The sequence below is a fragment of the Rhinichthys klamathensis genome, unplaced genomic scaffold (genome assembly GCF_029890125.1).
Source record: "Rhinichthys klamathensis goyatoka isolate OS25496 unplaced genomic scaffold, OSU_Roscu_1.1 h1tg000053l_1, whole genome shotgun sequence".
In the NCBI taxonomy this organism is placed as follows: Eukaryota; Metazoa; Chordata; class Actinopteri; order Cypriniformes; family Leuciscidae; genus Rhinichthys; species Rhinichthys klamathensis.
Genome location: NW_026606598.1, coordinates 252,201 through 265,452, shown reverse-complemented (window position 1 = coordinate 265,452; position 13,252 = coordinate 252,201). Strand labels below are relative to the sequence as shown.

The 13,252-nt window shown below is 42.1% G+C and overlaps 1 protein-coding gene across 8 annotated transcripts in view; it reads right to left on the bottom strand.

The window, feature by feature from the left end:
• The window catches only part of slc4a11 (solute carrier family 4 member 11), a 73,496-nt gene that overhangs the window by 56,717 nt on the left and 3,527 nt on the right, over positions 1 to 13,252 (bottom strand). For 2 of the 8 annotated variants that reach the window (XM_056248010.1, XM_056248015.1), the window contains exon 1: positions 7,798 to 7,971. The exons of the other annotated variants lie outside the window; for them this stretch is intronic. In XM_056248010.1, the coding sequence (XP_056103985.1) occupies positions 7,798 to 7,837 (40 nt within the window). In that variant the 5' untranslated portion in view covers positions 7,838 to 7,971. Of the gene's footprint in view, positions 1 to 7,797; positions 7,972 to 13,252 lie in introns of those variants that run through there. 8 annotated transcript variants of the gene reach the window in all.

The following is a 13,252-nucleotide window of genomic DNA, read 5'->3' as shown; positions in this document are numbered from 1 at the left end:
TTCACGCCAGATCTGCCGAGCCCAAGGCAGTATGCGTCATGCCCGCCACGTCTGAGACATTAAGTGTCATGCCTGCCCAGCCAGAGACGATTCACGTCCAGCCTGCCCAGCCAGAGACGATTCACGTCCAGCCTGCCCAGCCAGAGACGATACACGTCCAGCCTGCCCAGCCAGAGACGATTCACGTCCGGCCTGCCCAGCCAGAGACGATTCACGTCCGGCCTGCCCAGCCAGAGACGATTTACGTCCAGCCTGCCCAGCCAGAGACGATTCACGTCCGGCCTGCCCAGCCAGAGACGATTCACGTCCGGCCTGCCCAGCCAGAGACGATTCACGTCCGGCCTGCCCAGCCAGAGACGATTCACGTCCAGCCTGCCCAGCCAGAGACGATTCACGTCATGCCTGCCCAGCCTGAGACAGATCCGTCCTGCATCAAGCCTTCGCCGCTGGTTCCGTCCAGCCCGGAGACCCCTTCGCCGCTGGTTCCGTCCAGCCCAGAGACCCCTTCGCCGCTGGTTCCGTCCAGCCCAGAGACCCCTTCGCCGCTGGTTCCGTCCAGCCCAGAGACCCCTTCGCCGCTGGTTCCGTCCAGCCCAGAGACCCCTTCGCCGCTGGTTCCATCCAGCCCAGAGACCCCTTCGCCGCTGGTTCCGTCCAGCCCAGAGACCCCTTCACCGCTGGTTCCGTCCAGCCCAGAGACCCCTTCACCGCTGGTTCCGTCCAGCCCAGAGACTAGTAATGACTCTGTCACTCTCCCCATTAAATTTTTGGGGGGGGGCCATAGGGCTCCGCCATGGCCGCCCGAAGGGCCTCCATCGCCATGGCCGCCCGAAGGGCCTCCATCGCCATGGCCGCCCGAAGGGCCTCCATCGCCATGGCCGCCCGAAGGGCCTCCATCGCCATGGCCGCCCGAAGGGTCCGCACCGCCATGGCCGCCCGAAGGGTCCGCACCGCCATGGCCGCCCGAAGGGTCCGCACCGCCATGGCCGCCCGAAGGGTCTCCACCGCCCTGGCCACGCCCATGTCCTGCTCCGCCCTGGCCACGTCCTGCTCCGCCCTGGCCGCCTTCACGTCCTGCTCCGCCCTGGCCGCCTTCACGTCCTGCTCCGCCCTGGCCGCCTGCACGTCCTGCCCCGCCCTGGCCGCCTGCACTTCCTGATCCGCCCTGGAGGCTTCCCGTCCCAGTTTGGCCACGCCCTGGCCAGCCTTCAGGGCGCCCGCCCCCCCACCCCATTGATGTTCTACGGCGCGAGGTCGCGCCTTGTTGAAGGGGGGCGTTCTGTCACAGTCTTCGTCTGCACCTGTCTGTCTCAGTCATCTTCACTACACTTCCCAGAATCCTCCTCGTCTCCACACCTGTATTCACTCCCTCACTTACCAGCCTGTCCCTCGTTATCATCATCAGTGTCACCTGTTTTCACCTTGTTATGTCTGATTCATGCTTGTATTTCGTTTGCTTCTGTTCAGTCTGTCCTTGTCGGTCGTTGAACATGTTACGTGTTTATGTGAGAGTTACCTTTTGCCTGTCAACCTGCCTGTACCTGTTTGTTGTTTTGGGAGATCTTAGTAAATGTTGGAATTGGAGATTTCTGTCTCAGCCTCTTCTTCATCCTGCACCATAACCCGTGACAGCGTGTATGTACACGCCGTTAAATGTACGAGCGAAACGAAGCAAAATGTACATCTACATCTGGGGAGCGATATTTTTTTTCCTAGGATGGTAGGGGAAGACTCATAAATGGTATTAACCCCAGTGACGGGTAGGTTTAGGGACGGGGTTGGGGTAGGTAATATATTTATATATACAGTAATGTAAGTCAACGGCGTTGATAAACACGCTGAAAATCGATTATGCGTGTTGATAGCACGCCAAAAATGGAAATACGAATTGGCGTGTCATACAAATGCCATTTCATGAGATCAGTCTGACAGTTTAATTATAAATGTAATAACATGGCAGGTATTTTAAAAAAATACAACGTAAAAACAATAAATGCATAGTATCAAATTATTAATTTATGTTAATACAGTACATACATAGTAGGTAAAGACACTTAAAATAAAGTGGGTCTGTTAATTATTTTTTTTAGTAATAATTTTTGTTTTCTTGATGAAAATATTCTTTAAATGTAGTCAATATTTTGACGTCTAAACATGACTAAAACTAAAACTAATTTTAGTCACAAATAACAGCAAATAACATTTTAACTGATGAAAAAGTGCAAAATCAAACCAAACATGCATCATGTATCTGTCTGTTCATCTCAAAGCTATTGTATATTTTAAAGATATTGTTGACTAGGAATGTATTGTAATAAGTCATATGGACTACTACAATAAAAAACTTGTGAATATTTTTCTTTTTCATTTTCTGAGCTCAACAGCCCCTATACCCATACAATATTTTCAATGTATGAGAAGCAAATTCTTCAAAACATCTTTCATATTCCACAGAAGCAAGAAAACTAAGGGGTTTGGAACGACAAGAAGGTGAATAAATGATTACAGAATTATTTTTGGGAGAGATATCCCTTTAACTTTTCATCAAGAGAATAAATCTAGTAAATTGAGTTTGTGCGGCTGTTACATCCAGCCATATGGCACCACACTCAGGCAGACCAAAAACATTAATCCCTGCCCTGACAAATGGACAATGTGCATTAAAAAATTGAAGGTAAAAAACAGGGCACATGGCCTGCAATATAAAAGCACATTAAACATGTGAATGCACCTTTTACATAAGCCATTTACAGCTGTGTCACAAGAGAATGTACAAATACAGAAAACATGTGCTTTGGGTTTAGAGATGCTGTTTGGGAATTTAGTCGTTGTTATTTCACAGACCTTAGGTTTTTGAGCTCTTTTAATCCGGCTATACCTGTACAAGTAGGACCATGCTTTGCCACAGATATGACTGTCTTTGCCACAGATACGACAAGCCGTCTCTTGCAGGTTTTGATGGTTTTTACTTTTCTAAGGGTGTATTGATGGTCCTTTAGCATAGATACACCTCTACTACACAGACAGACAGAAAGAGAGACACATGAGACAGATTAAAGGTGCTCTCTGCCACTTTTTAATGTCACTTACAGCCCTATGAGAGAGCGAGCAGGAAAGAGACTTAATATGCCTGCAGGCTTTTTGGCACTCGAGTCTCCGACTGCTTAGAGAGGGAATTCCTTCTGAAGACCAATAATGACACACATACACACACACATGCTGGTTCTTTTGAGAATAAGAAAAGAGTGTGATGAGCCGAGGAGAAGGAGAGAGACAGAGTTGTGTCTGTGAGGCTGCTCGACAGAAAATTCCTTGAGAGAAAAAGCCAAACAGTTGACGATGCATTCTCGCCACAAATAAACCGTGGAAAGAGACAAAGAAATATTAATAAGCATGCTGTTGTGGGAGTATTGTTATAACTCAATGTTATAATTATTAAATGAGGAAAATTACTGTTTCTGCATGCAAATAAGCATGCTGTCTTTAACATATAAAAAGATTTTAGAAAGGCCAAGCTGAATTAGCAAGTGTGACGCGACACACATCAATTCTCCTCTGCTGGGAGATGCATTTGACTTTAAAGTCTAGTCCAGTTCGGAGTTTATTCTGGTCAAGAACTGCCTACTTACATGACTTTTAGGGGCACGTTTATCAGAAATATTTGTGTTTTATATTATTCTTTCCCCTGAATCAATTCAATGGACTCTTTTCACAGACTGTGATGACACATTTCCACAGTTATTAACAATCCTGATTCTAGCAATGTAGCTTTTTTTCATTATTTTAATGAAAAAACAAATGTAATGCACATTTATAACAACATACTTTGTGCTTTATTACCTTGGCATTAAATTCTGCTTATTCTGCTGCGTGACTGCATCTAATAAAACAGCTCAGGGAGTAACAGCAAATTTGACATCTTTCTCTCTTCTGAACAACGTAATCAATCTGTCCAGATTTTTTTTTTCCTCTATAAAGTCATAGAAACGCTATTGTGGATTTTTTTCTTTTGCTATTAGGGCAACTGGGAAAGCAGAAATTATATTTTTGGTAGTTTCCATTCTTCACCACTAGAAGTTTACCTCACTATGACAACTTCTGCTTCTGAGAAGCCTGGAGTGTGAAGAGGGTCCATAAATCAGCAAAAAACTGAAATAATTCAAAAGAGGATGCAGCAACTGTGAACAGCAATTTTCAAGAATGTGTGTACACATTTTGTCCATTCAAGTGCTAAATAAATATCCTTATTCAAATATAGAAAAATGGCAACCTGGAAAACAAATCCTTCCTCAACCTGGTACCTTGAAAGCACTCTTTTTTCCACATTATACCCCAGAAGATGTGTTGTACCGGCCAATCAGACCAGTACTGGCAATTTCAGACGGCTCTTGCTTTTCGTGAGTGCAAAATGCATCAGTGAACAGACAGTGGGCGGTCTGTTGGAATGCCATCTGAGGGTCGTCTGATTGTCATAGAGAAAATACCCTTCTGATAATAGATTTATTAAATCCCTGACACAGAGTAAGGTGTAACGCAGTTATAATGTTATTCACATGTTCGTTTGAAATAACCTTTCCTGGCAATTTGCAGGGAAATTCGGAAGCTGCAGCCATTTGAGTCTGTGCTTTTAGATGAATTTCAGATGGTAGGGATGTTTCTGCAGCGCACAGCTTGGCTGATGCGTCCGTCTCACCTCATTCTCACAGTGTGATAGGAGCAATCACCGGGTGACCCTGATAGTGATCTATGCATACTCTACACATCACATGGTGTTATATAGTCGTATGTGAGCCAGCGTCTCCATATCTGCCTCTCTTCATCTCACTCTCTATAAGCCGCAGGAGAAAATGCGCAGAGCGGAGTGTGTGCAAAAGCAAACCACACCAAACAGTAACAGGAAAACCAGCATCTAGTTAACATTACGATAATGGCATTAGATCTCACTCTCTTTAGCCCATTTATTCCTGTAAAACATCATCTTGAGCACAGGAAAGAGAAACGAAGATGGCAATTGAAAGAGAAAGGTAGATGTCAAGATCCAGTGACCGCAGCGCTAACATGCTTCAACATGACAAGCCGTCTTTAATCACACAGCACCAAGGGAACACACAGCTTAAATGTGTTTGCATGGACATTATTGTCCTGTACATCAAGGGAATACAGATTTTTCTTTCCTTTATATCTCGGCTGCTCTGGTATCGTGAGTGCTCTGCTGGGGGATTCCTGCTAATTGCTTGCACATTCCCTTCTTCCTCTATTAAAGCCAGGCCACCATTCCCCCTTACAATCTACAGTACCGCCGCCACTAGAGAAGAAGACCAAACCGGAGACAAAACATAAGTGAGAGAGAACAGAAAAAGGATACAGCTGTATCATAAGTGTCCTTATGAGGAATGTGAATTCTGAACTAAAACAGTAAGACTGTTTGACATTTGAAGGCCATGATGGTATCTAGTTTATGCCAAAGACGGTTTGTCATACAGCCTGACACGACGACTGACCGTGTGTGTTCTAGTGCATCAGAAAGGTGGCTGCGCATCTGTGTGTTTGTCTGCCATATGCATGTTGTGGCGTATCACAAAAGTGGCATGTGTGTGAGGTTTCTCCCTTGGCACACGGGCAGCTTCGCAATCAAAGGTCGGAATTCATCAACACTGGCATCCTCCGACATCTTGAAGCAATCTAAGGTTTACTCCAAGGGTGGGCGGGGGGCGCGTCTGTTTGCCTGAGCGTGGGTGTTTGTGTGTGCGTGGATGCGAGAGGGGGTTCCTGACATTCGCTAACAGAAAGTGAGGACGGCGCATTTGCAACTTTTCCTGTGAGCTATATTTAATCCATTACAGAGAAGCAGAGGCATGTCTTTCTACGATCAGACTTTTAGCGGAAGAGATGCCAATTAATTAGGCTCTTGCAAACAATACACAGCAGCACTTAGTAAAGTTCAACATTGCGTGCATATTTAGGCCTCCAAAAATATCCACATTACGACCGTGTCTGTAAATCAGAAGAGGGTCAGAAGGATCAATCTCTCCATCATGTGAACGACTGCGACGGCTGCTCCCTTTGCACTCACAGACACCGCTCTTTGTATGAGAGAGGATGCCCATATGGCTGTTTTACAGTGTACCATAAACAGAGGAGATAAACAGAGGAATGTGTGATTCTAATTTCCTTTGCAGACTGTAATGTACAGTGGGTGGAAGACAAATGGGGAATAGAAAAGTCAGAGATTGCCTAACCGCATTACCAACCTCCCTGGGACCCGGCGAATAACTGTATACGCACACGCTCAGATAAATTAGAAGATGCACAGCCACGCAAAAGTTGATCGGCCCTCCAGAAAATGACATCTATTCATATCCCACCATCTGCAAGTGCAAATGGGACATTCAATACGCAAGCATGGGGAAATCGTAAATAAAGGAATCTGGGTACAAAATGTCCACCTTTCATGTGTGTGTAATGAGAGGTTGGTGAGCAATCACGATGCTCGTTAGAGAGAAAGACAGTCGTAAAAAGACAGAGGACATCGTTTATTACATTATCCTCATTATTCATTTTATTTTATCATCCATCCGTTCATCCACTTAACCAATCAAGCAACTTCATTCCTGTTGCAGTGAATGTTCACCTACATTAAATTATGAATCGCATAGCCTACATTAGAAAGTTCTCAGATGGTCACAGTGTGCCGATGGCCCATATGACCTGCTCCAATGACATTGAGATTCTGTGGAAAATATGGTATTGACAGAGTGCCACAACGATTATCCACAAGTCGAGACGGGCACAAAGTAAGTGTCGATTACAACAGCCTGATCAAATGCGCACTTGATGCTTTGTGTCACACACACATAGAGACACACACACGTAATCACACAAGGAGAGAAAATTGAGACATCAACTGATTTGAAGTTCAACCCTCAGGCGAAGGATGCAAATCACAGTCTCATTATGTATGTGTGTGTGTGTGTGTGTGTGTGTGTGTCTGTGTGTATTGGGGGGAAGACAAGCACAAGATTTAGTGTCTTCCCACTTCTATTACCTACTGTGTTTACACGGAGGCTTTGAGCGAAGGGAAAGGACAGAAAGAGAGCGATGAAGGTGCACTTGTGCGGTACAACAGCGCATGTGTGTTGCATGCGGTATTAGACTGACTTCTCACAATGAGATTAATTGAACAGTAACACTGCGTACAAATAAGACCTACTCTCCAAGAAGACTACCAACTACACGTACCCGCTCGTTTCCACGCGCACTCTTGTACCGCCTGATCAGGCATTTAGGTTTTGTTCCTAGCGCTGCCCTAGGTACTTGATTTTGATCTGTGTTTTGCATTAGTCTCTTTTCCCATGTCTCCCTCTCCCTCATTTATATTCACGTGCGTCGCGTGTGCATCTGAAATTTCTGTGCGGGTATCTGAAAGTCGTGATGTCATATTTCTTTTTTCCTGTTTACTCGACTAAGATTAACAGCGTAAAAACATTTACGACGCATTCCAGAAAACCAGTCCCAAAAAAGCCTGTCTGCATTCCAGCATAACGCACCCCAAAGAACAGCAGCAACAGCAGCAGTGGTGGCAGCGTGTGAGAAAAACAATCCACAGACCTGCAGGATTCAACAGAGAGAAAACTTACAATAACACACAAATACACATGCATCCTCTCCACTGCACATGTTTAGCACACACAGTCTCAAATTTCAGGGAACCCTCAGATCCTCAGTTGTGACGGCGCAGGAACATGTGCATATGTGTGGATGTGTGTGTGTATGTGTGATAGTGCATGTGGGTCTTACCGGATGGCACGAAATGAAGAACTTTGTTTGCTTCCATCATTCCCTTCTCAACCCATAATCATCCTGTAGTACTGACACTAATGAGGGCAAGATCACCTCTGCTCCGGTCTCCTCTCTCTCCCCTCCTCTCTTCACTTCTACCTCTCCCTCTCTCCCTCTCCCTCCCTCTCTCTCTCTCTCTCTCTCTCTCATTCCTCAGACATATTTAGTGAGTCAGCCTTGCCCTGCCTCCGCTGAGCTGTGACTCTGGGTCCTAAAGCCTACATTTCCTGCGTTTCACTTTGCGTACTTGATGCTTTGCTGCCATAAATCGTCACGACAAACTCTGTCTAGCATTTAGCATTACTTTTGTATGAGAGAGAAGTGAGTCTGTGCCATAGTCAATAAAATGTGTATTCGGATAAATGATGCATGATTTTGATACAGGTGGTGTGCCTGTAAGATTACAAACTGATGTCACTGTAATGCCCTTTGTTTCTTTTACAATAACATATAATGTCATTCTAGAATCAAGCAAAATCATGCTATAAATACACACCCTGTTGTGAGGTGTGGTGCTTTTGGATTGTTTGATGCTATTATTTTTGGTGTGGTGCTTCTGGATTATTTGATGCTGTTATTTTTGGTGAAGACATGTTGAAACAATAATGTTTCAGAGAGATTTACTGCAAAGATGGCTTCAGAAATTAGCTGACACATTATAAGCATCTTGTTCTCAGTCAGCTGTTTGAGAATCTACACAGTCCTATACGGTTAAATAAATGCAAGAGAAAATACAAATTCAAACAGATGTTAAAAAAAGTACGCAAATAGCACATTATTGCAAAAAATAGGTTTTGAATGACAAACATTCTAGCAATTTAAGTCAATGGAAGACTTTTTTTAAATTAAACTTTAATTTTAAATTATAAAGTTAATAAACCAAATATATAGGCTATACAATATATTTTGCACTCTTAAAAGAAAAGATCTCAGAAAATGAAAATGATTTTATCCTTTATATATGTTTCTTCTGTGAAACATAAAGGAAGATATTTTGAGAAATGTGTTTTTCATGTCCATGCAATGGAGGTCGATGGTAACCAAAACTGCTTTACTTACTGTACCAACATTCATTTTTGGGTGAACTATCCATTAAAAAACTATCCATTTAAGTTTGAACAGTGGCTGAATAAATTGCAGAAATTTGTGGAGAAGTAGTACATGAAAAAAAGAGGATGATGATTATAAATAAAAAAGAAAAAGCAACAGTAAGCAAAAAGATGATGATAAACCAAAAGGCAAACAAAAGAAGTAGAAGATCAAGAAGACAAAGCAGAAGTAGAGAAATGTTGAAGTAGAAAAAGAAACAGATTATGACGAGGAAGATGACGACAAAGAAGAAGCAGCAGAAAACAATGTTGAAGATGAAGAAGGCAAAGAAGAATAGAATGTTCGAGGAATTTCTAGCAAGCACTGTAATGACTCATCATTCCAATGGCTGTTTGTTTTATTTCTTTGTCGAGTGGGGTTGGGGGGGGGGGTCTGTTTTTTATTTCAGCCCTCACAATAAGTCTTATAAAAAGTGTTGAACCTCTCCTCCCTCCATTTTGTTGCCATCAAAGGCTCTTTCCACAAAACACACCTGCTGGCAGCATGTAAAACATTTTTTAGAGGCATGTGTGTATGCGTGTGTGTGTGTGTGGCTGGAATGTTCACACAGCTCTTGTGTAAACCCTAGACTGTATTGTGATGCACTGCTCTTTTAAACTATTCAGTTATGGCCAGACAGATTACCTCCCACAATATGACATGCAAAAAAGCGCTTGATTCGTCCACCTACGCTACCAACCACACAACGACATTACTGAAATATACCTCACAATCATCATGCTGTCCGTACATACACGTATAGTCTGATTAATTCAAAAGAGACGTGGTGTATGTGGGGTGTGAAGGGTTAAATCCTGATGTGGGCACAGGATGCTGTGGGTACACAGAGTGAGGTCAATCTCTGACCTTGCTATTGTCCTTGAGTTCAGCAGTTGTCCGGAGGTGCCAGACAAACACACATACAGCACAGCGAAATATTTGGGCTAGATTAAGGACGCAATGTGCATTGGCCAACAGAAAGAGATCCCTACAGCAAACCATAGAGGGTTCTGAGTGACGCACTGCCCCCTAGTGTTTCATGTTTTGTGGGGACTTTTCATAGACATGATTTTTAGACTGGATAAACTGTATATTCAATCCCCTAACCCTAAACCTACCCATCACACAAAACTTTCTGCATTTTTACATTTAATAAAAACATCCCTTAGTATGATTTATAAGCTGTTTTCCTCATTGGGACCAAAAAATTCCCCCACAAAGACAAGGACTTCGAATATGGCCATCTTTGTGGGGACATTTTGTCCCCATAGAATAGGGTATACCACACGCACACACACATGCTGTCACTTGTGTGCCCTAGACCTCACTTCCTATCTGTGTTTAACTGTGATAGCCAGATCATAAGCTTCACAGGAAATGTTGTGTTGTCTTTCTGGACAAACAATGGGTATTGGAGATTTATGGGTAGTGACTGCTGACTGTAACACTTTAAGTCATGAGGTACAACCCCAAAACGTCACTTACCATCCTTTTGCATAATTCCTAAACTATCCATTCAGAAAGGTATTTATCTTGTTATCAAGCTGGCAGACATAGATGAGGTTTTGTCGAATTTGCTAAATGTTCTTGTGATAGTCCTTGTAATATGGAAACATTATTCATCAAATGTCCATTTTGTTAAAAAGGGATTATTTTTGTGGGGGAAACAAATAGCAAAGAAAGCTTGACATTTAATGAAACATAAAGATTACTTCTTACAAAGAGAAAAATTATTAGCAAAAAATAAGAGTTGATTATTTTTGTGGGCTGGGCAAGTAAAAATTGGAACTAGGCCTACTGCAGATTATTTATTTTGTAAACTGATGTTTCAATGCTTTTATTGAAGTAGTGACAGCTATTTTCTTCTTTATCAGTTTTACATACATCTGAGTGAAACTGATTATTGAAAAAGATGATTGGTGAAGTCCTGCATATGTCAACAGAGAGATGTCTGTTGTTTTACCTGATGATCGAAGATTTTGATTGAAAAACAATCATATGCAGGGATGAATCAATCACAATATGATCAATAAGATGCATTTAGAAAATAGATTGGGAGAATTTTCATTTCATGTTGACTTTAAACCAAAATATGAACTGAGTGATCAAGTTTTCTGTCAAGTCAAGTCCATTCTGTTTGTGATTGGGTCTCAGTCCACCTTCCATTCACACTCCTTTCTGGAACTGAACCCACTGAAATATTATTATGCCCTGAAAAGGCGAAATGCAGTAACTACACAGGATGTCAAAATGGGGTTTGTTATGCTGATATCAGCTGTAACAATGTCACAAAGTTAAAGGGGAACTTGGCAACTCTAGCCATTTCTTCGCTGAATTTTCACTTTTGTTGTCGCATGTTGATTCGACGATCTCCCCCTACAGCTGTGGGGCGTATATTTCACAACACTGTCTTAAAAAAACTCACTTGCGGCACCCTGCTCCCCCTTTCTACCGCTGCTCATGTGCATTTGTTATTATCGGAGCCGGCCAACTTTATCATGTGGAGGTAGGCTATGTCTACCGAGGTGGGTAATACATCATACACATTGAGGGGGGCGTGTGTATTAATGTCGAATTGCCGTAAAGCAGTTTGTGTTTCTCGCTCGTTCTCGCTTCTCACAAGACTTCCTATTTCCAACTTACCGGGACGTTGCAAGGTTGGTTTTCTCCCTGGGAACGCTGGGGGGAGCGGGGAAAGTCACCATTCTCACCAGAACAGGTTATTTAACCATCCAAATGATTTCTAAACGGTTTTATTAAGTTGAAATAGTTGCCAAGTTCCCCTTTAAATTTGTCCAAATTCTTTCTTTAGTTTTCTTTGGTACATGAATTAGGGTCAAGCCCTGCAAACACCAGCTCTTTTTGAGTTTGCTTTACACACACAGAGAGATTTGTATTGTATCTCCAGGAAGAGCCAACAGTCAAACTAAGCGAACAACAAAGGGTGGAGCTTCCTTCCCCTGGACCCTCACCTAATGTAAGTAATGTATCAGTTAGAGTATACGTGTCTGTTTGAGCGCATGTACACGTGCTTGTGAGAGAGATTCGTGAAGATTTGAGATGAGAAAAAACAATAGTTATATCTAGGCTAAATAGCTTGACATGCTAGAACTAATCTAAAAAGATGCTACAATGGAGCAAAGTAGTCTGTCACAAGATTTACTGAATTCACAACCTAAGATGATACAATAACGAAGAGAGTAATACAAAATCTGAGTTACCTCACACTTGTAGTTCTTTATGAGCTCCAAGGCCGAGAGAATATGTGGGAGAAAGCATGTTATGTCTACAATTGTACTAAGGGAACTTTTCGATTCTTGTCAGGTGAACAAGAATTCGGAACGGCACCACTGCTGTGGCGATTGCTGATATTTATAGATGTGCAATGATACCTTAAAAAGAGGCTTTGATCAGATATCCTGATAGCTTTTGACTTCATGAGACTAACAACTGAAAGACAGCAGAATAAAAAGATGAGTCTTCATCCAGCAGTCCTTCCTTCCCTCATTACCCTAAGAGCATGAGCCCAGGCAGCTTATGTGAAGCTCTATTGTATAGCAAGCTATTGGGACACTCATCCTTTTTTTGCTCAGTCTTGATAAGGAACAGAAAATACAGCTTAATCATGAAGAAAAACCAGTGAAGGTAATTATGCTGATACAAAATCATTGTTCGTTGCACATTTTTAATTTAAATGTGTTAATACATCATGACTAAATTGTTTTTTAAAAATGATAAGATCAGATTTCAGTTTTCAAAAATGTATTTTTAGGAAAGTCCTAATGCAGTGTGTCTGTCCAAATGACTGCATGTATATCAAATAAAGAGATTTGAGATATATAAAATCAGATTGACAAAACATATACAATTATAACATATATATTAATTATAAATGATCCCTATTTCTCATGGTTAATAGGCTGGGCATTTTGCACTCTAACTTTGTCCTTGTGTCAGTCTGGGATAACATGGGCTAGACAATAGGACTGTAGCAGTGATAATGAAGTTTTGATTTCTGATAAATGCCATATCCATTAAAATAACCATGGTAACCATACCACAATGCGACTTTGTACAAAAATATAAATGTGGTAACTTGCTAAAAAAAAAAACAGAATTAATTAATTAAAAACAAAAAGGCTGTTCTGTTTTATGTAGCCTACATCCTAATTTCTTATGGCTTTATAGTAGCCTAGTATAAGTAACTGTAGGATACAGTAACTATGGTTGCCATGGTAATGCTTGTTACATTTTTCATAAAATGTAATTTAGTTCAACAATATTTGTTGTTTTTGTAGTAGGTTATTCACTTATGTTACACAGA